This window comes from Denticeps clupeoides, chromosome 11, assembly GCF_900700375.1.
Source record: "Denticeps clupeoides chromosome 11, fDenClu1.1, whole genome shotgun sequence".
NCBI lineage: Eukaryota > Metazoa > Chordata > Actinopteri > Clupeiformes > Denticipitidae > Denticeps > Denticeps clupeoides.
The window spans coordinates 15264495-15287443 of record NC_041717.1 but is presented as its reverse complement, the minus strand read 5'-3'; the positions used below and the strand labels follow the sequence as shown (position 1 = coordinate 15287443).

The 22949-nt window shown below is 47.9% G+C and overlaps 1 protein-coding gene across 1 annotated transcript in view; it reads left to right on the top strand.

The window, feature by feature from the left end:
- Positions 1–5577: 5577 nt before the first annotated feature.
- Positions 5578–22949, top strand: part of setbp1 (SET binding protein 1) — a 44411-nt gene continuing 27039 nt past the window's right edge. The window contains exons 1-2 of the mRNA XM_028996692.1: positions 5578–5654; positions 12691–13359. Coding sequence (XP_028852525.1) covers positions 12880–13359 — 480 coding nt within the window. The 5' untranslated portion in view covers positions 5578–5654; positions 12691–12879. The remainder of the gene's footprint in view (positions 5655–12690; positions 13360–22949) is intronic.

Here is a 22949-nt window from a genome sequence, read left to right as displayed (position 1 = left end):
GAACTAATGTAGCTACATTAAGCTACGTTAATGCTAAGAAACGTTCTTTTTTCTTCCTCTGTTCTTCCTCTTCCTCCACCCCCCTGGATGGATGGGGCACTTAGCATTTGCCTATACTGCCTATGCCACAGGCCGGCCCTGTCTAGACCTTTAGATCTTAAATTGTAGCCGCTGAGGTTATTAATAATATTCACAGCTGCTGTGGGTTTAAATGCAGTATCCTCACTTGCAGTGTGTTTACAGTGTTGACGGTGGATGACGATAATTTAATTCATAAATAATATTAATAACAGTGGCAGTGGTGGCCTAGCAGGTAAGGATGCTAATCAGTAGGCCGCGGCGTCAAATCCTGAACCTATGGTGCCAGACGGCTGCACACTGCTCACTAAGGTCATGGGTTAAACGCAGAGGACACGTTTCACAGTCTCACCGTGTGCTGTGCTGCAGTGTTTCACAATGACAATCGCTCCACTTTCACTTCATGTAACGTTCACCTGTGAGAAGTAGTTAAACAGGCCCATGCTACGGTGTTTCACATGCTAAAGATGAGGGGACGGGCATTTGCGTCACTTTGTGGCACAGTATTTCTTCCCTGACAGCGGAGCAGAGCAGACCAGGGCAGGGGTCAGAGTTCAGCACGGAGAATGAAGATGCTTTCCAGCTCATCTGGTTCATTTTAAGTGTGTTTTCCATCCAGCATCTGACCCACGTGACATTTAACTACACTTCATTAAAACGGAGAAATGTCTGCCTGCCTTTTCTTTTATAAACCGCACATCTCTCTCATCTCTCTTCATCAGACCACATTCGCATTTTCGCCGTGGATCCATCTGTTTGAGGTTCCTCCTTTCCTGTTTTTGCTAAACCGCTGGTACTGAACTCTCATCTTCCCCTTCTGGTGGGAACTCAGGCCAACGGCCCTGTTGAATCTGGCCACGGTCGCCCCGAACAACCGCAGAACAACAGCGTCCCCATCCACTTCAGCCGTCACAGTCGAATCAGCGCGTGGACGTTGTCACAGTCGCGTTATCTGTCCCCATGTGCTCTGCATGGTGAACATGCTCTTCTGTTACCTGTTTACTGTATGCGCAGCAGCACCATCAAATGTTTCCCACTTCAACAGGAAGTGGTTTGGCTCGGGCTCTCTTCTTATAAAAACGCCTACTTCCTGTCACTTTGATAAACACACTTGTGGTTTTTGAGCTCGCTAACCCCATCAGATAAATCTTCTGAGACGCTGCTGAAACGACCCTGAAGCCAAATCGTGCAGATCTGTGCGTCCCCAACAGTCACCGGTGGCAAAAACACAATGCTGCTGTATTACGGTGACAATATTATTACACACTGGCTTATAATCATCATCCCGGATGAAGCCAGACTGACAGATGAATTGTGCTTGACAGAGCAAGATATTACGTTAATGTAACAGAGGGCGCGACCTTTGACCCCTCTAAATGTCGGAGACGTTACCCACGCCCAGCCATTTCTGATCTGTGACGAAGGAAGGGCGAGAAGAAAAATCCCCGGGTTACACCTCTATCAGGCAGGAAATCAGCGCTGCACCCGGCCTGCAGGTCGCTCGACATCGCGTCACGCACACGTTTATTTAAAAAATCAGACGGATGGATGAATTTATGGTTGATTAAATGGAGAGAAGGATGTGTGGATGGATTCATGTCGTATAACAGACGTGTGGAAGTTATTGAAAGGTTTCAGTAAGGCCTAAATAGATGAACTAAGATACATTTACATTTACAGCATTTATCAGACGCCCTTATCCAGAACGACTATCAGTATTTACAGGGACAGTCCCCCTGGAGCAACCTAGGGTTAAGTGTCTTGCTCAGGGACACAATAGTAGTAAGTGGGATTTGAACCTGGGTCTTCTGGCCTTCTGGTTCATAGGCGAATGTGTTACTCACTAGGCTACAACCACCCAAGATGGTGGTCAGAGACTGAAGTGTAATAAAGGAGGTCCCCTGTTAACTTACCAGGAGACCCCCATTTCGTCAGTCTCGCACAGCGGGACGTTTCACACGTCGGTTCAGCACAACGTTCCCAGTACAAGTGGGGCTGATGAGAATTAGAAACGGGCCAGTAAGTCTGCCGAAATATCACCGTTTCATGCACTCCACCTTCTTTACTTTTTTAATCGTCTCATTGTGGTGGAACATCAGACGAGTCATTACTCAACCGAATCTCTTCATGCCGTGTGGGTGTCGTTATGACCTATTTGTTGAGTAAGAACGAAAACTCAGAAACCGTAGAGTCTGCGTCGCAACGAACCCGACTCACATACCTGGAGATCTTAAACGGCGGGAACTGAAACTGGAAACTTTTTGTTTTACTGAACAAACCGAACGTCTGAAGCAGGCTCTCTTGTCTGTGTCAGGGGAGAAACATGATTCGAGTCCCCTTCCTGTTCCTCACTTCGTGTTTTGTTTTGTGCACGATGGTTCTCCTTCTAACAGAAAAATGGCTGAACTTTTACCTTCTACTGCGTCAAGCCCATTAAAGGTCACCTGAGCATTTTATTTACTTCCTTTTCCTATATAATCGTTAAAAACCTCTCACTACCGCAGCTCGCTCGGACATCAGTGGAGGTGTGATAACATCTAACATCACACAAGTAGATAACGTGAAACTAAGAAAGAAACAAAGACCACCAGGCCACCCGAGCGGCCTTAGTCATCTCCTGACGAATCATTTCAGTAAAGAAGAATAAAATGAAAAGCCCCTTCATCAGATCTTCCGTTATCTGGCGTGTCTGGAGTACGAGTAAGGTCTGCGGTCCCCTGCCGGGTCACTGTAAAAACGCAGAAGAAAGTTCTAGCACTGTGTGTGTGTGTGTGTGTGTGTGTGTGTGTGTGTGTGTGTGTGTGCATGCACCCCAATTCTGATTATTTTTTGCCTTCAGGTAAATGTACCAACCGGGTCGCCGCGCTCTGCCTGTTCCCTCGTTGTTTGTTGGTGTATCCGGCGTATCCTGGGCAACCTTTATCAACGCAGCCTCAGTGGATCCTGACACTGAGCAGTGACGTCAGTAAAAGCGCCACGGTAACGGTGCTCTATCACCTTCTGGGGCGGTGGTGGCCAAGTGGGTTAAGGAAGCAGCCCTGTAATCAGGAGGTTGCCGGCCACTGAGGTGCCACCATAGCAAAGCACCGTCCCCCAATACTGCTCCCAGGGCGCCTGTCATGGCTGCCCACTGTTCACCAAGGGTGATGGTTAAAAGCAGAGGACACATTTCGTTGTGTCACCGTGTGCTGTGCTGCAGTGTTTCACAATGACTTCACTTTCACTTTCACTTCTGTTGAAACACGAATTAAAGACAGAACCTAAACAAGGGATTAGGAGTATATATATACACACACACACACACATACACAGCATTTATCAGACGCCCTTATCCAGAGCGACGTACAATCAGTAGTTACTGGAGCAATTTAGGGTTAAGTGACTTGCTCAGGGACACAATGGTAGTAAGTGGGATTTGAACCTATGTCTTCTGGTTCATAGGCGAGTGTGTACTTCCACCCATTTAATTAGATGTATGTAGAGCATTTAAAATGGCATCAACACATAATGGCATCAATGGCATCATGTCTTTTGTACTATGAGGGCACTTATTGGCAAACTATTTTGTCAAAAGTATTGGGACACCCATCTATACACATAAATACATTTTAATGACACCATGGTCTGAATCAATAGTGCCCTTTTATGATGAAGTGGGCCCACCCTTTGCAGCTACAACAGCTTCAGCTCCTCTGGCTGGGATTTCAACATGGTTTATGAGTGTTTATGGGTATTGTTTGAGCATTTTTGAGGTTAGGCAGTGAAGTTTGGCTTGGAGTCAGGTTGAGGTCCAGTCCCTGTGCAGGTCAGTCCAGTTCCCCCACACCAAGCCTGCTCATCCAGGTCTTTATGGACCTTGCTGCGTGCACTGGTGCGCAGGACTCACAAAGTCGGGAGCATGAAAATGGCCAAAATGAAGAATTCAGACACCATTAGTAACCCCTCCACCCTCCACCATTCTCTTGGCAAACCCAGACTTGTCCATCGGTTTTCCAGGACAGAGAACAGCGATTCATCAGTTCAGAGAACACGTCTCCATAAGATGCAGCTGCACATGCAGCTGCTCCGCCAAGCTCCCTACATGCTGATCTTGAGCTCATCTGAAGGCCACCCGAGTTTGAAAGTCTGTTAGCTCCTGACTCTGGCAGAAAGGTGGTGACTTGTGCGTACTGTGCACTGTGATTTTACGTGCCCTGCCCCTTCCAGGCTGAGCCACTGTTGTTCCCAACATGCTTCCATGTTGTTATAATACCACTAACAGGTCGATTTGCCTATAAAAATGTCACTGTTGTCAGTCACTATCCTGAACCGCTTAGTCCTGTTACTCATGGGCGCTCTGGATAAGGGCGTCTGATAAATGCTGTAAATGTAAATGCAGTGTACATGCTTTTGGACGGTAGGAGGAAACCGGAGAAGCCAGAGAGCACTGGCATTCAACCCCTCAACCTTGTGGCACTCCTGCTTGTTTGTTCGATCTGGAGGCGCATGTTGGAGGCTGGTGGCCTGAGTGCTAGAAGGAAAGGTCCATCACAATGTCTGCTGTGGTGCGAGGATGCGTCCATGGATGGGTGGATGTCCACAAGCACACACAGGCTGTCCACTCCTGAAAGGTGCTACAGAGGCAAGTGGACAAGTCTTCCACTAGGGGGGAGTGCGACACATCGCCATGCCAACAGTCCAGACAGGTTTATTTGACTCTTTTTTTGGTAAACCTTCTGCAAGATGCATCCCATGAAATAAACCATTTAAAAAAAATAATAAAAAAGTAACTAATATGTATAACTACCTGACATGCATATGTGGATTTTTTTTTGTTTTTACATTTTTATTTATTATCAGCCCAGTTAGCCTGTTGTTATTATTATGATGATGATTATTATAGCATTTTGTCAGGCCTCGAGCGGGCACGGCGTGTGCGCGGCGACGCTGCGTCCACTCAGGTCCGCGGGCGCGCCGCCGCTGACAGGTAGAGGCGGCATCGAGCCGCGGAGGCGCGGCGCGGCGCGGCGCACGGCGTGTCCAGCGCGGCGCTCGGATCATTATCACCAGCTGCTGCCGCGGGACCGGCCGCTCAGAGGAGGAGCGCGGAGAAGCAGCACCAGACGTCCGCGCCTCGCCGCCGTCCGTCCGTCCGTCACGGGACCTCGAGGGGCCGAAATATTATTATTATTATTATTATTTTTTTTTTTTTTCGGTAATTAATCTTTTTTTTTTTCTCCCCTTCGGGAGGGGGAGGGGGGGGGGCAGAGATCCTCGCCGCAGTGAGGCGGTCCGCTCCTGCGCCCGAGCCTCCGGTTTGAGAGCGAGAAGACGATGCGGGTGCCGCGGCGCCCGAGCGTCACGAACTGCGCACTTCCACCCGCGGGCCCCTCCGGCGAGAGCCGGCCGCCGTCTCGACGTTTCCCGTCTCTTCCCGGCGCCCGCCTGACGCCATTTTACCGATTTGACAGATTACGGAGCGCGCGACACTCCGTGAGGTGTTTTTGATTTTTTTTTTTTTTTTTTTTTAAATCGCCTCCGTGGATTTTAATTGATCCGGGTTTTGTCCGCGAGAGCCAGCGCAGCGGCGGACATGGGTGAGTGTTCTGTTTTTTTAATCCACAATGATAATAATTCTTATTTTCTGCGACCGAACCGGTGTACGCTTGTGCTGCGCGCACCAGATGGGTAAAGATGCAACTCTGTGCAAACTTGCACTAAACTATTAAAAAAAAAAAACCCGCTTCAGGCTCAATCTCAGCCCTACCTGGGGAAGAGTTTTATGAAGCAAAAAAAAAAAAAACACGCATTAAATATGACATTCTCATTTCTAATGCACGTCTGTTTTTGGGGAGGTTAGTCGCTGTAGGTCAGAGGTCACGCCGCCCGACGTGGAAAAAAAAAAAAACAACAACATGCGTCTTTCCCGCTAATTTCATTAATGAGGAGGCAGGTCACGCGCACCACGCAACTGGGAAGACGGAGCATGCGCACTGGGAGGCGGTGGTGTGTGTGTGTGTGTGTGTGTGTGTGTGTTTTCATATTTCGGTTTATGAAATGACGCTGGGGCTCCTGCGGTCACGCCTCCTGTGCTCGGTGGCCTGATGTCGGGAACGACGCCCGGCCTTCCGTGCAGAAGCTCCCCACCGAAATATGCTCCGTACGGAGGCGGGTCGGTGAGGTGGGAGGGCCGGAACTACGGCAGCCTCGGCTTGGAGGTCCAGAAGAACCGCAGCGCGTTCTGGGTCAGCGGTGATCTCGCAGGGCGATGTGGCCTCCGGCTATTAATTTCTTGATGGTAAACTCGCTCAAAGAGGTTTAAACGAAGGAAGTAACCGAAGGGCCATGACAAATGTGCCAAGAGCCTTTTAGTAATTCCGCTGGGCTTTCATACAAACATGTGCCAGGGACAGGGTGGTAGTAGCCTAGCGGGTAACACACTCGCCTATGAACCAGAAGACCCAGGTTCAAACCCCACTTACTACCATCGTGTCCCTGAGCAAGACACTTAACCCTAAGTTGCTCCTGGGGGGGGGACTGTCCCTGTAAATACTGATTGTAAATGCTGTAAATGTAAAATTCCCCCCCCCGGAGACACTCGGGGGTTAAGTGTCTTGCTCAGGGAAACTGGGGTTCGAACCTGGAACTCTAGTTGTCGAGCAGGCGACTGGCCGATCGGTCCCACGTACCCGACACCGTAGCGCTGTGACTGGCCACGTAGTGGCACCGGCTTGTGGGAACCGCAGACCACCACACACGGCGCACAACAAACACGCCGCGATTTTCCTCACAGCACAGGCGGTTGGCGTTACCGTCCAGACCGTGAAGCGAGCACCCCGTCTAAACACGATCTAAACACCGCGTCCGCACCCGAGACTGATGTCCCGCTGGACGTTGAGCCCACGTTCAGGGAAAAGCCTGAATATGGTTGGATAAAAAAAAAAATGCTGATTACGTAACCGGCGTCAGTCGGCCCTCAGTCAGAACGTCCCTTTTCCCGGCAAATGTAAACACAAGGTGGTCGCCGAAGGGCCGGGCGGACGTCCGGCGCGGTGGCGGGGACACGGCGAGGGGCGCCCGCGCTTCTCTTGCCTCGCTGTTCGGAGCGTGGAATAATAAAGGACGCGCCCCGCGGCCCGGTACTTTCTCACCAGGTGTTGACGGCAGGCTTTTTTAAAAAATGATTATTATTCTCTTCTTCCCCGAGCTACGGCGAGGTTCGGTGGAGGTCTGCCAGGCCCTGACAGGAGACGTGGGGTGGGGGTCGAGATGGCCAAGGACAAATCTAATTGTTGGCAGCGGCACCGGACAGAATATCAGGACGAGAACACCTTTTTGGCAGCGGCGGGCGAACACTTTCTTTCTTTTCCTCCTTCGCCCACAGCCATTTTGTTTTCCGCTCCGCAGCCGAACGCGTCTGACTTCCAAATGACAACGCGCGCGGATAAATCCGCCTCGCGTTCTCGTACCCGCTGCCGCGTTGTAATTACACGTGTAATTTGCATGTTATTATACCCGGAAGACTTTTTGGCAAGGTGAAATTCGCAGACTTTTTAGAATTCTGCCTGGGACATATTGTCCACCAGAGAACCAGATCTCCAGGACACCGCTGGGATAATAGATATTTTATTGGGACGCGTCGCCTTCACCCGGTTCACCAGTCGAAGAGTGAAGACAACATGCACTGCATCGTCCTGAGACCGACATGTCACTTAAATCTGGGATATTTTTAACATGGGTCCAAATATGGCCCTTCACCTGCAATATATTCCTTTCTATATGAAGTAATGTTGCTCACCGTGCTCAGTAGTTCCTTTTTTAATACAGGCACAATTTTGCGAAAGCGAATTAAACCCTGAAACAACTGTTGGGTTTGTGAGGCCGCATTTAATTTATCGTCGTAGTTGACGGGATGAATTAATTTCAGATCGGAGGCTTAATGAAACATGAGGTGATGTTTTAAACATGCTGCTCGTGGTCCCAGTCGTTTCATCTTGGCACACTTTTGTCCAAGTGTGTGATCTAGCTATGTGGGGAAGTATTCATAATGCAGCTGAGTTTATTATTTATTGGTGCAATAAAGTATTCCATCTGTGTTGCACACGCTCCGGAGACGGCACGTTTTAGCGCCGGGCCGGGGGAGTTGTGGCCGATCGCCATGTCCGAACAGGGCATGGACGACCTCCAAGCATTTTCTTTGCCTTGACCGTCACTCCAGAAGAGGGACATAATGACTGACCCTCGACCCAGGGGGCGTGATGCGATTCCATCAAGCTCATTAGACAAGGTTCTGCTGCAAGTCGCCCTGAAAGCTGCCTGTCCAGAACTGGGACTCTCCAAATCAGAGCTTTATGTTGGAAGGAGAGCAGACTAGTCGTGTTAAAAATGCAGAAGCTTCAGCTTTTTAAGCATTTTAAACATGACCATGGTTACAAAACCCCTGAAGACGACTGATTGGTCATCTCTTGTGGATGACAGGCGCCAGTGGTGGCCTAGCGGTTAAGGAAGTGGCCCCATAAACAGAAGGTTGGCGGTTCGAATTGAGGTGCCACTGAGTAAAGCACCGTCCCCACACACCGCTCCCTGGGCGCCTGTCATGGCTGCCCACTGCTCACCAAGGGTGATGGGTTAAATGCAGAGGACGCATTTCACTGTGTGCACCGCGTGCTGTGCTGCTGTGTATCACAATGACAATCACTTCACTCCAAAGTCCAAAAACGTGATTCTGTTGTGATTCAGAAGAAATTCAGAAGCAACAAACGTCTGCCCCATTCTGTCCTACAGTCCGCATTACGCATGTAATGCATGGCCCGAGAGGAGCGGGGATTTACGGTGGACGATCTGTCCACGCGCGTGAAACGTCACGCGCATCGACCCTCGGCCTGAGCTATTTATGAGTCCACCTCGTGAGCTTCCCCGCTCATCGCCATAAAAGGGGCTGCGTGACAGCGCGCCGCGTGTGATGCCGCGGCTTTAACGCCGGCCACATGGGCGCTCGCTGCGGGACGAATGGATGGACCTGGACGGCCAACACGCGCCGGGCGTGAAGAGGTGCGCTCTGTTTACTGACGCCGCCCTGGTTGTTGCGAGGGGGCCGGACCAGATCGACGGGCCGCTGCTTGTTAGAGATGCGTTTGATTTGGTACAGAGACGCCGATCTTTCTAATTGAGACGCAACCAGACGGAGGTTGGCGGGGGACGGGGGAGCCTTTTAAAGATAAACTTCTGAAAATTCCCTGTGAGGCCGATCAGAGGGAAGAGGAGGAATCCTCTGGATTTGCCTGCGGCACGATTCGGAGAATAATAAACGCACTTTTGGCTCCGACCCTGGTCTTTTACAGATTAGTCGTGTTAAAAGTGTTAAAACGTGACCATGGTTACAAAACCCCTGAAGGCTGCTGATTGGTCACCTCTTGTGGATGACAGGACACGCTCGCATCCTTTTGGAGCATCTTCCGCCTTGTTTTCCTGTCAACCGCAGTCTATAGGTTATGGATTCTTGGGTTTGCTGTGCACGTTACGTCATTAACGTTGACCGTCGCATCGATTCACTCATCTCTTCTGTGTAGGTTGTGGTGGGGGGCTTCAGACTTGTCATTAATTGATGTCACTGCTGTCTGGGTTTAGATGTGTCTTCTGGGTTAGAGCTGGAGTTGATATTCGGTTTATCGGCCGGATCATCCACGCACACGGCACTTTCGTGCTGCCTGATCCCGATGCTGCAACGCCTTTGCTTTGCTGCTGTTGACACAGCAAACCACGTTTCAGCAGGTGAGAGTGGACCCTCATCTGTCACTCGCTAGACGGTTGAAACCGAACGAGACTGACAGCCGCATGACCATAGGCCAACGTCGGCGGCGGGCGTTTACAGTAAACAGGCTGAGTGAAGGGACGCTGAGCAGAAACCCACCCACGCTCCCCTACGTAGAACCAGTCAATCAGTGCTGACACGAGACGACTGCCAGAGGAGGACAAGAGACTAGTGATCCCTTTCATTACCCCGTTTCTCTTCTGTAAATGTGCTGTCGGTTTAACCTGCCAGGAAGATCTTTGGATGGGTTAGGGTGACAGCGGTGGCCCAGGGGGTAAGAAAACAGACCCGTAATCGAAAGGTTGCCGGTTTGAACCCTGATCCCGATGAGGTGCCACTGAGCAAAGCACCGTCCCCACACGCTGTCACGGCTGCCCACTGCTGCCCACTGCTCACCAAGGGTGATGGTTAAAAGCAGAGGACACATTTTGTTGTGTCACCGCGTGCTGTGCTGCAGTGTTTCACAATGACAATCACTTCACATTCACATGGCGAGTATTGTGATATACCATAGACTCTTGTTAACAGTTATAATGTACCATTGTTCACTAACTCATAATCAGCCAGAATATGTACTGCAAGATTATGTACTGAAATGAAAGAGCTGCCTGTATTCAGTAGGTAATAAAACATGGTTTAGACATAATAAAATGATAATAAGGATAATTATGGAGCAATCAATGGCTATAATGATACATTATCTCCTTGTTAGACAGTAATTTTTAGCAATTGGGGTAAAATATTTCAAGGAACTGTTAATTGTGCTGGATAATTAGTGTCCTGTCACAGTATTGGAATTGGTGACAGTACGAATATGTTTTATACATGCGATGCCCTGCCCTAATTCACAGAGTCACACGGTTTTATGTTGCTTATTTCCATACCAGCTTCCAAAAGGCTGCATCTTGTGGCCAATTAGTGTTACTATTCATTATGTTGTCTAATTATCAAGAAAGTTGGCACGACAACACTGAACCAATGTTTGTAATTAGTTTTATTATCAGCGGATAGCAAATGGATCTGTCTGCAGCCATTCGTGACCAGGATGTGAATGCTTCGTCTGAAAGCTGTTTGCTTCTGTCTGGGACGTTCAGCCATAGTGTTCGGTGGTCCTGCTTGTGCAGAGTAGTGGGGAAGACTGTGGGAAATGGTAATGATGGTTACCCAGTGGCAGTAGCCTATTTTACATTCTCGTTTGAATGGTAATGCTCAGAGGAACTTGCACGGTACAGCGCTGTAAAAATATTGCTTTTGGACCCGCTCATATGCATTCAGCACGTTGCGCAACTGGCACATTGTAAACCGCGTGTAACTAAATCTGCTTCAGTTTTCAGCCAGAGTCCCAGAAGGTTTCCTTTGAGAAACTATCAGTCCTTTTTTTTTTTTTTTTTTCTTCGTAATCGTCATGGGGTTTCTTCCGTTACTCCAGGGCCCGAATGCTTAATTCAGCATTTACAGTGGGGTGGACTGCAGAGTAAGTGGGTTGAGGGTGGTGGAGAAACGCTGTCCTGCTTAATCCAGTCTTGAGATATTTAAGGAAAAGGAGAGTCCTATATAGGTCACGCACCGCACAGAGTGATGCATTCCGCATTCCATCTGATATCAAACGGAATCCTGCATTATACAATGTGTGGATATTCAGAGTGTAAGAACGTTGGAAACCTTTGAACCTTTGACTCCGGTGATCTGCGTTCGGAGATCAGTCACCCTCGAGGATTCGCTTGACAGCTGCAGATTGAGCCACTGTTGACAAGTGGGTTGAGTAAAGTTGACAGGTGATCCGTATTCGGACGTGTTTACTGCATGTTCTCAGTTCGGTCAGGCCACGCCACCTATGGGAGCTTGTCAGTTTTAATGCAATTTGATGGGAAATGTACTAAACTGTAAGGTCAAAGACACTTGAAGGACAACAAGAAGGACTTGTTTAATTATGTTTATACGTGTGACGTATCAATGTGCGGGTTTGAATCCGGGATGACTTTCATTGGGTCTAATTTAAAAACACAAAAAGAGATCGATTGACAAATTATTACACACCAACAAAATGGTATTTGGTTTCTCTTCTTCAAGATACAGATAACCACCAAGCAGTTCTTTCTTGTTTTATCTATTTATGTAAATCCTGAGGACGTCTTACCTTGCACTAGCAAACATGGTACGTACATCTACAGCTGGGGTAGTGCTGATATTGGAGTACCTGTTTATTACTTTTCAATAAAACAGCTCAAGGACGGATAATATCAAATTAAGCAAGAACCTATTATCGTGGTGTACAACAAGTCTTACAAGCCAATAGCGTGGTCCCACATATGGCATCATTGTACAACTCACAGTGGATTAATCAAACTAATAGAGGTGCACGAACCATCCAGCAGCTACAAACGACAGACATGTGTTGGATGGTCATAAGGTCAGATATCTTAATGTGCAAGTTCCGGCTTGTAGAAACAGTGTTGATTCTAGAAAGTACCTGGGTTTGATAGAGCAAAGTCCACCCTTATGGCACCAACGGGGTGGTCGGGTGACATGTCCAGTTACAGTGTTGACTGTAAACACAGATGCCGGTCCTGCAGTTTGGGTCACATGTTCAAGATCCGAAAGGCTTCAACCGGCTATTTTGGGACAGCTGTCTCAAGGCGCACTATCGTGCCTCATGCAACGAGGGCAGTGTCAAGGGTATCCAGCTCATCTGTGGTAGATGATTTGAAGCCTCAGTCTCAGTGAGATTTATATGCAGTAGATATTACTATTATCAAATATACAACATTTTCAATTTTGAAGATAATTACTGAGATTTTTTTTCCATTTTCTCTCCTCTCCAGTTTCATCTTGGGAAGTCTGTGTCCTTGTGAAATCTACAAGATCCAGAAAGCAATAACATTTAGACTCACCATAATTCCCACTGACTGAGAGCAAACTACATCGCAGGCGTGAGCCTGTTTTTCCTCGTGGTTTGCCTGCATTTTGTTTCTTTCGCTGATTGATTCTGGAAACGCAGTTCGGCATCACTGATGGAGCAGAAGGATATTTCTCGGATGGCGCGGCCCAAGGTGGGCGAAGCTGAGTTCTTCCCAATTGGGAGCACTGTCACCAGGGCTGGCCTCTGTGAGAACCCTGGCATGCATCTGCCCTCTCCTGCGAAAGGCCTCCTGGTCTCAGAAAAGAGAGCGGATCATGAAGAGGACGAGGAGCTGGGGCCGGGGAGGGACGTGGATGCGAACTCGAACGCAGACAGCGAGAAGTGGATCCAGCCTGATGGGCTGGAAGAGCAAGAGTTCTCCATCAAAGAGGCCAGCTTTTCCGAGGGAAGCCTCAAGTTGAAGATCCAGACCACAAAACGGGCCAAGAAGCCACCCAAAAACCTAGAGAACTACATCTGTCCCCCCGAGATTCGCATCACCATCAAGCCACCAGGAGAGCACAAGATTGCCAAGCTTGGCAAGAGCAGCAAAGTTGCTAAAGAGGACGACAAAGCTTCCTCTAAAAAGAAGGTATGTTTTACAGTACTTCTCCACTGCTTAGACATAAAGCAGACCCTTTGTACCTAACCTGTATCCAGGAGATATTTTTGAGAGATCACTGTCCATCATTGTGTAGTGTAGTGGAAGCGAACTTCGTCTTATCCAAACACGCAGTTAATTCCTACGTTCTATCTTGTTTCATTTCAAACCTGTGTTGCAGCAGATTCGTTTCATGCATTGTTTAAATAAATACTGCAGCTCTGACAATGACTGTGGGGGAAAAAAAACAATCAGATGCGTCAGAAAGGAAAAACGGGAACTTTTGTTCTGTAAATAATTACTTTTCGACAAAGTCGACATTCTTCTCGGTGCAGATTTGTCTGTGGTTACCTTTCACGCCTTTAATCCTGATCGTTTCAGATGTTCTGTCGTGACTCGTCATTTAAAATGAGCTTTATTTCAGCTGGAGTCTCGCCAGCCTGATAGAAATTCCCGACACTTGCCATCTATTTTGGTGCCAGCTGCTTACCCTGCCAATGATGGCTGTCTTGCCGAGCGCCTTTTTCTGCCATTCACCTTTTTTTGTTGGCATTTACTACAATAACTGATTCGACACTCTACTGTATCCCGGTTTCCTCAATACCTTCTGAAGTTCAGCATAAAAGGAAAAGCACAAAGCCAGCAAGGATGAGTTAAAACAATGAAATGAAAGTGGCGAATGGAATTCTCAATGAAGGTCTTGCATTCACCATTTATCATTGCAGTCGGTTGGCATTCATGGGCCTGTAGCTCAGTTGGGTTCTTTTGACCTCTGCTGATAGTTGGTAATTACCCTTTCCTGTCAAGGAGATCTCACAGTTTAACAAGAAATGAGCAAATACAGTACAGAATTTCCCAAAAGAGACACATTTTTCCCTTTTTTGTTGAAGTGAAGGCAGGAAAGAAGAACTTGGCGGCTTCTGGGAGAGAATGAAAGCAGTCTTTTGATGCCACAATCTGACCCTGTAATTTACAATAATTAGGGAGAAAAAGTGGAACTGCCAGCATCAGCATCTTTCTGTAAGAGCAGCGAATCTTAAATTGAAAGAAAAAAAAAAAGCCTGCATGGTGATTCATTGGAGTTTTGCGTAAGTCAACAGTTCGGGGTTTAGCGCTAGTTTGAGGTAATTTCACCGGTTTAATTTAGATAATATGGTGCCAGACGATGCCACAGTATTGTCATTTTTAAGATAAAATGGCCTCTTGCTGTGGAGGACAGGCTGACAGACACTGTTAGCATTAAGGCAACAGTTAGCACTGTTAGCATTGATTCAATTGATACTAGTTTGTGAAAAAATAAAGAAGATTTGCCTTGCTGCCAGCTGTATTTCTTTATATGTGTACATGGCTCATGTATAAATTAATTCAAATAAGAAACCTGTAGCGCTAATATGCTTACAAGGTAATGGCATTTGACCCGAATCGCAATTCTCTGAATGTTGGGGCTGATGACAATATCATAGGGTCAAATTATCAATAATATTATCAACATTATTGGCTAAATGTATTAAGTGGCCATGAAAAGCAATAGCAGATAATTACAGGAGACCCGGTTTTGTTCGATGAGCTTTTGTGTAGAATTTAGGCGCTGTGCTCTCATCTCATTATGAAGAATGGAGTGGCTCTGGGTTAGTTCTTTTTGGTTGGGGTGGCGTTAGGGAGGGGGTCGGTGGGTATGAAGTGCAGCTGTCTCTTTTTTGGCATCTCCACACTGACCACAGACAGAAGGTCAAAAGGGGCTTTAAGAAGGACGGTGGGGGTGGCCTCAAAGCATTTCGGCGAAGGATGGGTCTCTATACAGCCGCCCCCAAGTTTGGAGAAATGTCAAAACCCCCCCTCCCTTTCCAGCACACACAAAAACACACACACACACACACACACACTCTAATCTTCTAAACCCACCCCCAACACAGACACACCTCATGTAAAACCCATCCCCCTCACACACACACACACACACACACACACACACACTCATCCATAGACAATTTGTTACATTTTACATGACTGCCCAAGTGTGGCCCTCATAGAACGCAGCGTCCCGTTAATTAGAAATGAGAGCGACGTTTTTTTGCGCTCATTCTCGTTTTTTTTCAAAAACGAGAATGAAAATGAAGATCATCCTCTCCCCACAGTCCTGGGCTTAGCAATCAAACCTAGCACCTCTTTAGATCTCCTCAGTTCCAGGCAGCGCAAGGTCAAGGGTCACGGTGTAATTGAAACCGGTCGGGGCTTGCTGAGAAAGGGGATTACATCAAGCGTCCGGACTGTGACAGCTGGTGTCTCTGCTCCCATTTGCACGAACGGTGCCTTTTCCTTCCCGTAATGAAATCACAGCTCAGAGCGGCTCTTAAAACCACCGACCACTCTGATCTATTAGATTGATCTCTGTGCATCACTCACAAATGTCCTTGGCACGCGTCGGTTGTGTCGTTGCAGATTAGAAATGAATCTGGTAAATAGTTCTATTTCTGTTGAGCACATTTTTAATATTCATCCATTGCCATTAGCAGCGTGTGTAAATAGACTCTGCTTTGAATAATCATCAATTTCTCTGTCTGTAATTTACTGCATATTTATTTCCATTACAACGCATTATGGAAATGACAGGGTTTCATTAAACGGCTCATGAAAATTTGATGGGGAGGACGAGAGGAAGCGGCGGTTTTAGTGTCCCATCTGTCTCGGATGTTGCTGCGCGTGGTGCGAAGGTGCATGTTCACCGCGATGACAGCGCAGATAGAAGGGCCAATCGATGGCCCTGGGGTGCACTTTGCACTGCTGATGTCAGGGACCTGGCCCCCCGACATGCCACTGTTTGAGAGCGGTGTCCTAACCTTGGGTAGACGTCGGGCTCGTGGCGCATCCGACTGGCCCAGAGAGCGAAAGTGAGTCGCCTGGGAGGAACAGGTTAAATAAATGAAGGATTGTGTTTGGGTTAAATGCTGCTTTTGTGCCGTAATGATTGGGAAGCCTGGCGTGGAGCAGATGGGTACCTCTACGGCTTTTTGTGTCTGGGTGTCTCCTTTTTTCTATCTTGGCTGAACTAATATGCCAGATGGTGGCAAAGAGGAAAGGCCAACAAGTAAGGCTCGGCATATGGGGAGCCTGTTTAAAACGGGACCCCGCTGTCGGGGGGCTGGGGGAGGGAAGGATGATACAATAGCAGGTAATTAAGGAAAGGACTTGACTTGGCCGCCGAGCCCTTTTTGTGCAGCATTAAACATTTTGTGGAATGATTCGGCCACGCCGGATGATATTATTATTCGTAAGATGATTCCCCCACTGGAAACATTGCAGGGGTTTTGTGCAGCAAGCTTTGAAAGAACAACTTACTCACTCAAACTCATGTCTGAGTGTAAGCTTCTGAAAAACCCATGGCATTACCGGGATACATATTGATTTTTCTCCCCTCCAGAAGGACACTGAAGGATAGAGCAGTCAGCCGTAAAGGCCAGAATACGTTGAATATTAAGACTATGTTCAGAGGGATCAAGAGGGACCTGCCGTGTTTATTGCATTCGTTTTTTTCCCTGATGGTTCTGCATTTGGACACATTTGTGGACACACTGGGCAAAGCTTATTGTTAATTACTGTATGCAATATAGCTACTGCTGAGTGGCACAACATTGTATATGGGAGCTGATTGGTTGCTGTTTTTTTTTTGCGATGGCCCGCCCCCTCTCCATACAGTTTCCGACCATCTGCCATTATCACTTATCAGGCCCTTCCAGATGATCTGCTGCTGTCATTGGCACTTTTTATTTTACAGAACCCGGAGCCAGGCTCAATCAAGTAAATTTTTTTTATCACGTGTCATTTCCAAATAGTCTACAAAAGCTAGACAGAAGTACTGATGCATAAAAAGCGTTGAGCATCGTTGAACATGCTCATCTGCAGGCCTGCTATAAAAGTCACATAATTACCTTTTTCAATGGAGTCCACCTGCATGCAATTATGACAGGTCATGTGATATCAGGCTGAATGCAGGCTGTTATGGAGGCGCCGCCCTTTCACTGTGTATTTCCAAGAGAGAAGATGCTAGAAGTGTGGCACTTACTTTTCAGAACATGCAAACCCCATTGGGCCAGTAACCATTACCGGAATGTAGTTACAAACTGGTGTTGTGCTTCTTTGCATTTTTGTGTAATATTATGTTGGACAGTTATAGAATTTATTCAGTGTTGCAGGGGATGAAGAGATCCAATAAAAGAGGCATGCTTGTGTTGTCGTTTTGACTGCTTGATGATGACATCACCGATGGCACAGACATCGCTCTATTCAGTACTGGGTAATAGGCATACTATATTTTTTCTTTTATGGAGACTCTCAGGCTTTAACGGTTGTTAACGAGTGAATTTTTTTTTCTTCGCTAATACGTCTGTTTAATGATAAGGAGGGGCCAAATCCCACTTAGAATTCACATATGGAGTAGTATGGAGTGATGGGGGGGCCCGGTTTTGAATTTGATGTCCTAATGGCATTGGACACACAGTTATCTCTCAGTCCCACAAGCCCCCTTTTTTTTATTACGGCCTCCCGTAAGCCGTATTTAATGGATGGGTGTGATCGTTTGCCACTAGTCTAGTGTATTCACCAGAAAATTAACTTGCCTATGGTTGTCAAGATGAGAGGCACTTCCTCAACCTCTACACACGGAATATTTAGAACAAGCTATTTGTCAAGTGGAGACGGCAGTTGGTGACTAGGAGGAAATTGTGGACAGTTGAGAGGTCAGAGAGAGTAACTTCGCTTGGCGGCGAGGTACTGAATGGCCTCTATAAATGTCTCCTGTTCATTTAGGACTCTAAAGATCTCCGAATGAATGCCTGGAGATGAGGCACAGTAGATATAATTGAGCTTTTTGGTGTGAGGGGGGATGGTATATACTATCAGTTTATGGTGCCAAAAACGGGGGAAATGGAAGCCATTAGATGCATTTGCCTGCCCAGCCTGCAATTTTTCCTGCATTTGCAGGGCCCCAAATGAAGCCATCTCTGTTGGGTCTCAGGGCCGCTGACTGGCTGCAAGCTGTGACTGCTTTTGTTTTGTGTGCCACTGAGCTGAAAGCTTCCCTCCTCCTCTTCCCTCTTTTCTTCTTCTTTCTGGGAGGTGTGGGGGGTGGTAAGGGAGGATTTGGGAGGGCTGGAGGGGGGGGGGTGTTCAGAGGTTATGTCTATGTGATTTACTACCCCTGAAACACCAGCTGTCCTTCTGTGTCCGTCTCTCTGTGTGCCCAAGCCACCACCCCCAGACTGGCGAGGCAGACAGCCACCACATGTGATACTCAACAGGGTAGGGCTGCGCCGGGGCCAGACAGCCATTGGTAATCCGCTTGTATTGATTTCTGGCAAATATTTTGTGTTCGCACATATTTGCCTAGCAAATGTATTTTAAGGAGTATTCATTTATTGCTATACAAATCCAGCATAGCCGTTCCTGAAATGCTTTCCCTCCACCCCTTGTGCTCAAAGAACAGTCTTATCCATGTCTCAAAGATAATTGGAGAACCACATTTTGACCTTAGGTGCACTACAGTGCCGATGGTGGAAATTGCGCTTTGGGGATTTTGTGTGTGTGTGTGTCTGTGTGTTGGGTGCGCTTACACAGGACAGGGTCAGAGTTTAGACAACTAAAATCGCCTCCCCTGATGAGGGGGGTCCTCGCGGTTGCAAGATGTTTTTTTTCCCCTCTTTCCCCATTTCCTTCCAGCCATTACCGAGTGGCCATTTGTTCGACATCTCTGAGTTGACTGAAGATTAATCTTCCACTCCGTTCTGTTCACTATTGTTAAAAGCAGCATAACCGAATATGTAAGTAATAAAGGGCAAACAAAAGTAACAACAGCGATAATAAATATAGCAACTAGCAGCAGTGGTGGGCCCCAGCTCCTGAGATCCAAATTGTGACCTCATAGTCTTTAGTTAAGGGGCTCTGTCAAGCCTCTTGAGGCTTTTGAGGACTTGACTGAACGCAGTTTTACAAGCATCAGAAAAAGGGGCTGAACAGTTTGAGCGCAAGTTGCGTCCCTCACTCATGCAGGGCGTGGCGTGTGTCGCCCTCCTGCCTGGCGCGCTACAGCCGCTTTCAGACCGAACGCGGCACGCGCTTTGTTTTGCCCTGAAACCCATTATTTGCTATGGTTTGCGTGGCGCAAGAGCGGTTTCTTCCGCCCAAGACTGGTGATAGGCGCGCTGTGCCACACTTGCACTGTGCTCGCTGCAGTGCGCCACTCGGAGGCCTTGTGGCACACCGCAGACAATTTCATCAAAAGCATCGAAGCCCCTGAGCCCCACGAAAGTGGAACTTCATCCCTCGGACGGACAGAGTGTCTTTTGCCCACGCTCTGCCCATTCAGCCGCGTTCGCCATTCGCCAGGTCCTGTTCTCCCCACCACAGCGTCCCGGGCCTCTCCCTCACTGACTGTCTCCAGCCAACCCATCATGTCTGCACATGCAACCCTGACATTAGCCGATGGAGCAGAAATAATTGTTGTGATTTATGACGTTTCAGAAAGGCTTCAAAATAATATTTAATTCAATCATTTTAATATTAATGATATTACATTTAAAAAAAGATAAATACAAACAAATGACTGTTCTGAGATACTCTTTAAAATAAACTGACTGCTTTGGGATAAATAGTTTTTTTTTATATTAAATGTGGAATATTATGTTCTGCTGAACTGTGCGTTAGGATAAAAACATGCCTGTCATAAATCAAAACAAGTCTGGCATATGAGGTTAGAGAGCCATTCCGTGTATTCGTAGGGTGAATTATGATAATAGCACATTTCTCTGTACTTCTCCAAGACCGAATGGAAAAGAATTTCCCAGTTATCAAACTGATAAAGAGGGTCCTTTTAGTGCTTTTAGCGAACGGTGTACTTTCTCTGGAGCACATTGTTGTTTGTGTATGGACATGACCCATTTATTCTTAATTACTGGGTTCTGTTCCACTGCTTAAGTCCAGGTGGAGAGTCACTTAAACTCTAGAATCCCTCCTCCTCCAAATGTCCTGTCTGCATCTTTCACTCTTGGCTTCCTAAGTCCCTCCTCGTCTGTCCAGATCCTGTCTTGAACCCTGTAATCTTTCGATGTCAGACAGCTTATCAGCCTTTCCAAATTGGACTTTGCTCGGGGGACCTTTGCCTGAGTGGCGCGTGGATCTGTGCAGCCATTACACTGGAGTTGGGAATAGCGGGATTAGGATCCTTCCCACCCGTGACAGCCAAGCAGAGTGTAAAAGCTACTACAGTCGTCTGGGTTGGTTGGCAGCCAAGACTTCATTGGAGGCCCTCAGAACGTGCAGAGGGTGTGGATCCCCGTGGAAGACCTGGTGCTGTATGCAGAGGAGCTGAACTGGACGCTGTAAACATTCTTCATTTATCACTCAGGCATCAGACGCTGTGTGACAGTGTACATAACTCGTGGCTCAGCACGTTTGGCCTCAAGATAGCATTTGAAAAGCGAAACCGCCCTGGCATCCCAGGTCCCATCTCAAGTGTGACCTTCAGCTGCTAATGGTCGCCCGTCGTGTAGGTGCTGTGGCAGTCATCACCCCAGCCTGCGTTTGCGCTAGAGTGGTAGCGCAGGATGAATTCATCGCTAAGCCTGAGGACCGCAAGGGCTCCTGTTTCACTAACCTTCACCAGACCCAAGTGGATGCGACTCACATGCCACTCAGACGCACAGCTGCTTTCACAGACAGTATATATAGGCGCTCGGGTTCAGTCAAACAGTTGCTCTGACAAATACTGCAGCAGACGCGGGTGGCGAAAATGGCAGGTTAAGTGGAAGGGTGATGGTTACAAGCGGCTCATGCCAAGTGTAGTGAGTGATCATAGACCATTGAGGCATTTTCTATTTCCTTTCAGCCCACGTTGGGATTGAGGTGAACTTCCTCGTCGTGCCTGCAGTGGCTTTAATTGATTCCCTGGTAAGCCGCTAACCTCTGTAGGTTGCGTAACTGCATTTCCGGCCCGCGGTGAGGCCTGGAGGCCTCGTGCTATTAGTAACCACACTCCCTCCTGAGAGGGACGCCGCGCTGGTCGTGTCGAGAGGCCAGCAGTGGACTGCAGACGGTTTCATAGCGCCTTTGGTGGTTAGTTTTATTTGTGTCTGTGAAACCTCACCCCACAAAGGGCTTAAGGGATCAAAACAGAGGGGGGAAAAAACGCACAGGCAACACAAAGCCACTTATGCCTGGCAATGCTGTCTATTCGGGCTTGGCACCTGGTCGGGTGCAGTCTATTTTAGCCTTTATTGTCTGCAAATGCAGTTAATGATGCAAAGCGTGTTTCTTCAACAAACTTAACAAAACCCCGGGGATGGCGAGTCCCCGTCACGTGTCCCGGTTTTGCAACGGGGAACTCAAAACTCCACAGGATACTCTGGAAATATAATGAATAAATGAGTGCCAATGCCTCGGCCTGGATATCTGGTCTCACTAGGACGATGATGGTGCCACAGGGGCCATGTGGCATATTGACTTTCACTAGATCTCACTTCAAGCGCAATTGAGTTTGTCAGTGAAATGTGACCAGGCCCCATCAGCTGTCTCCCGGAGATGCTCCTGACACAGCTGCCAAGATGTCAGCAGCCCCAGATACCTTTCCGCTGAAGCTCCTTTTCCCCATGCGCCCATTGAAAAGCCAGTAATTAATTGCGGCAGACACAAAGGATGCGTTAAAGAGTCCAGTTTGGAAGGGGGGGGTTTAGAGTTCTGTTACTGAAACGAATGAGGCAGCGTGGTTTAAACGTAGTCTTAATTAGAACAGGGCTCCAGAGAAATGTTTGTTTACAACTTGTTCATATTTGAATTTATGCAGCCAGCTCATAACAAGCAGGCCGACCGCGGCAGACGACGTGCGTACAACATTAGTAAACGTCATTTATCTGGAGCCGTTCATGCGACAGGGCATCTTGAAGCAATTTGGACTAAAAAAGGTGAACGCGCACAATGGTACAATAAGTACTTGTTTAATTGCAGTTAGTAATTCAAGGTGGATACGGCCACAAAGTCTGCGGCACACATGTTCTCGCTGGGAGAGCTGGGAGAGCGCAAGATATCTTTAATTGGACAAGTTGTGCATACTTCAAGAATGAGTCACTTCAGCGCTGAGGCCTCGAAGGGAGAATGGGGCCTGACTGAAACCTGGAGAGCACAGCTTGGCTTGTGAGGAACACTGAGTTGGATTGGTGCTTGGCCGAATGTCCAGTTCTTAAAACTGGTCTCAATGGTCAACCACGGTCAAGAAAGGTGGACGTCGCATTTCTCAGGCTTCGCGCGAAACCATAAACACTGGAAGTCAGTGGTCAGCGACGGTCTGAAGCAGCCCCGCAGCTAAAGGGTGCGCACAATACCGGCAATGTTGACACGCTGTAAACAGCTGGGTCGCTGCCAGCTCTCGCCGGGAGCCAGAGACGGACCGTTACGCGGAGCGTTTCAACAAATCCCAGGACCTCTGGTGGGATTACGGACACCAAGCCCCCCCCCGCTCTCCTCTTTCTGCTGCGCCGCTCCGCTCACCTCACCTCAGACTCTGTGGAATGCTACTTTACTGTGACCTTTCACCCACA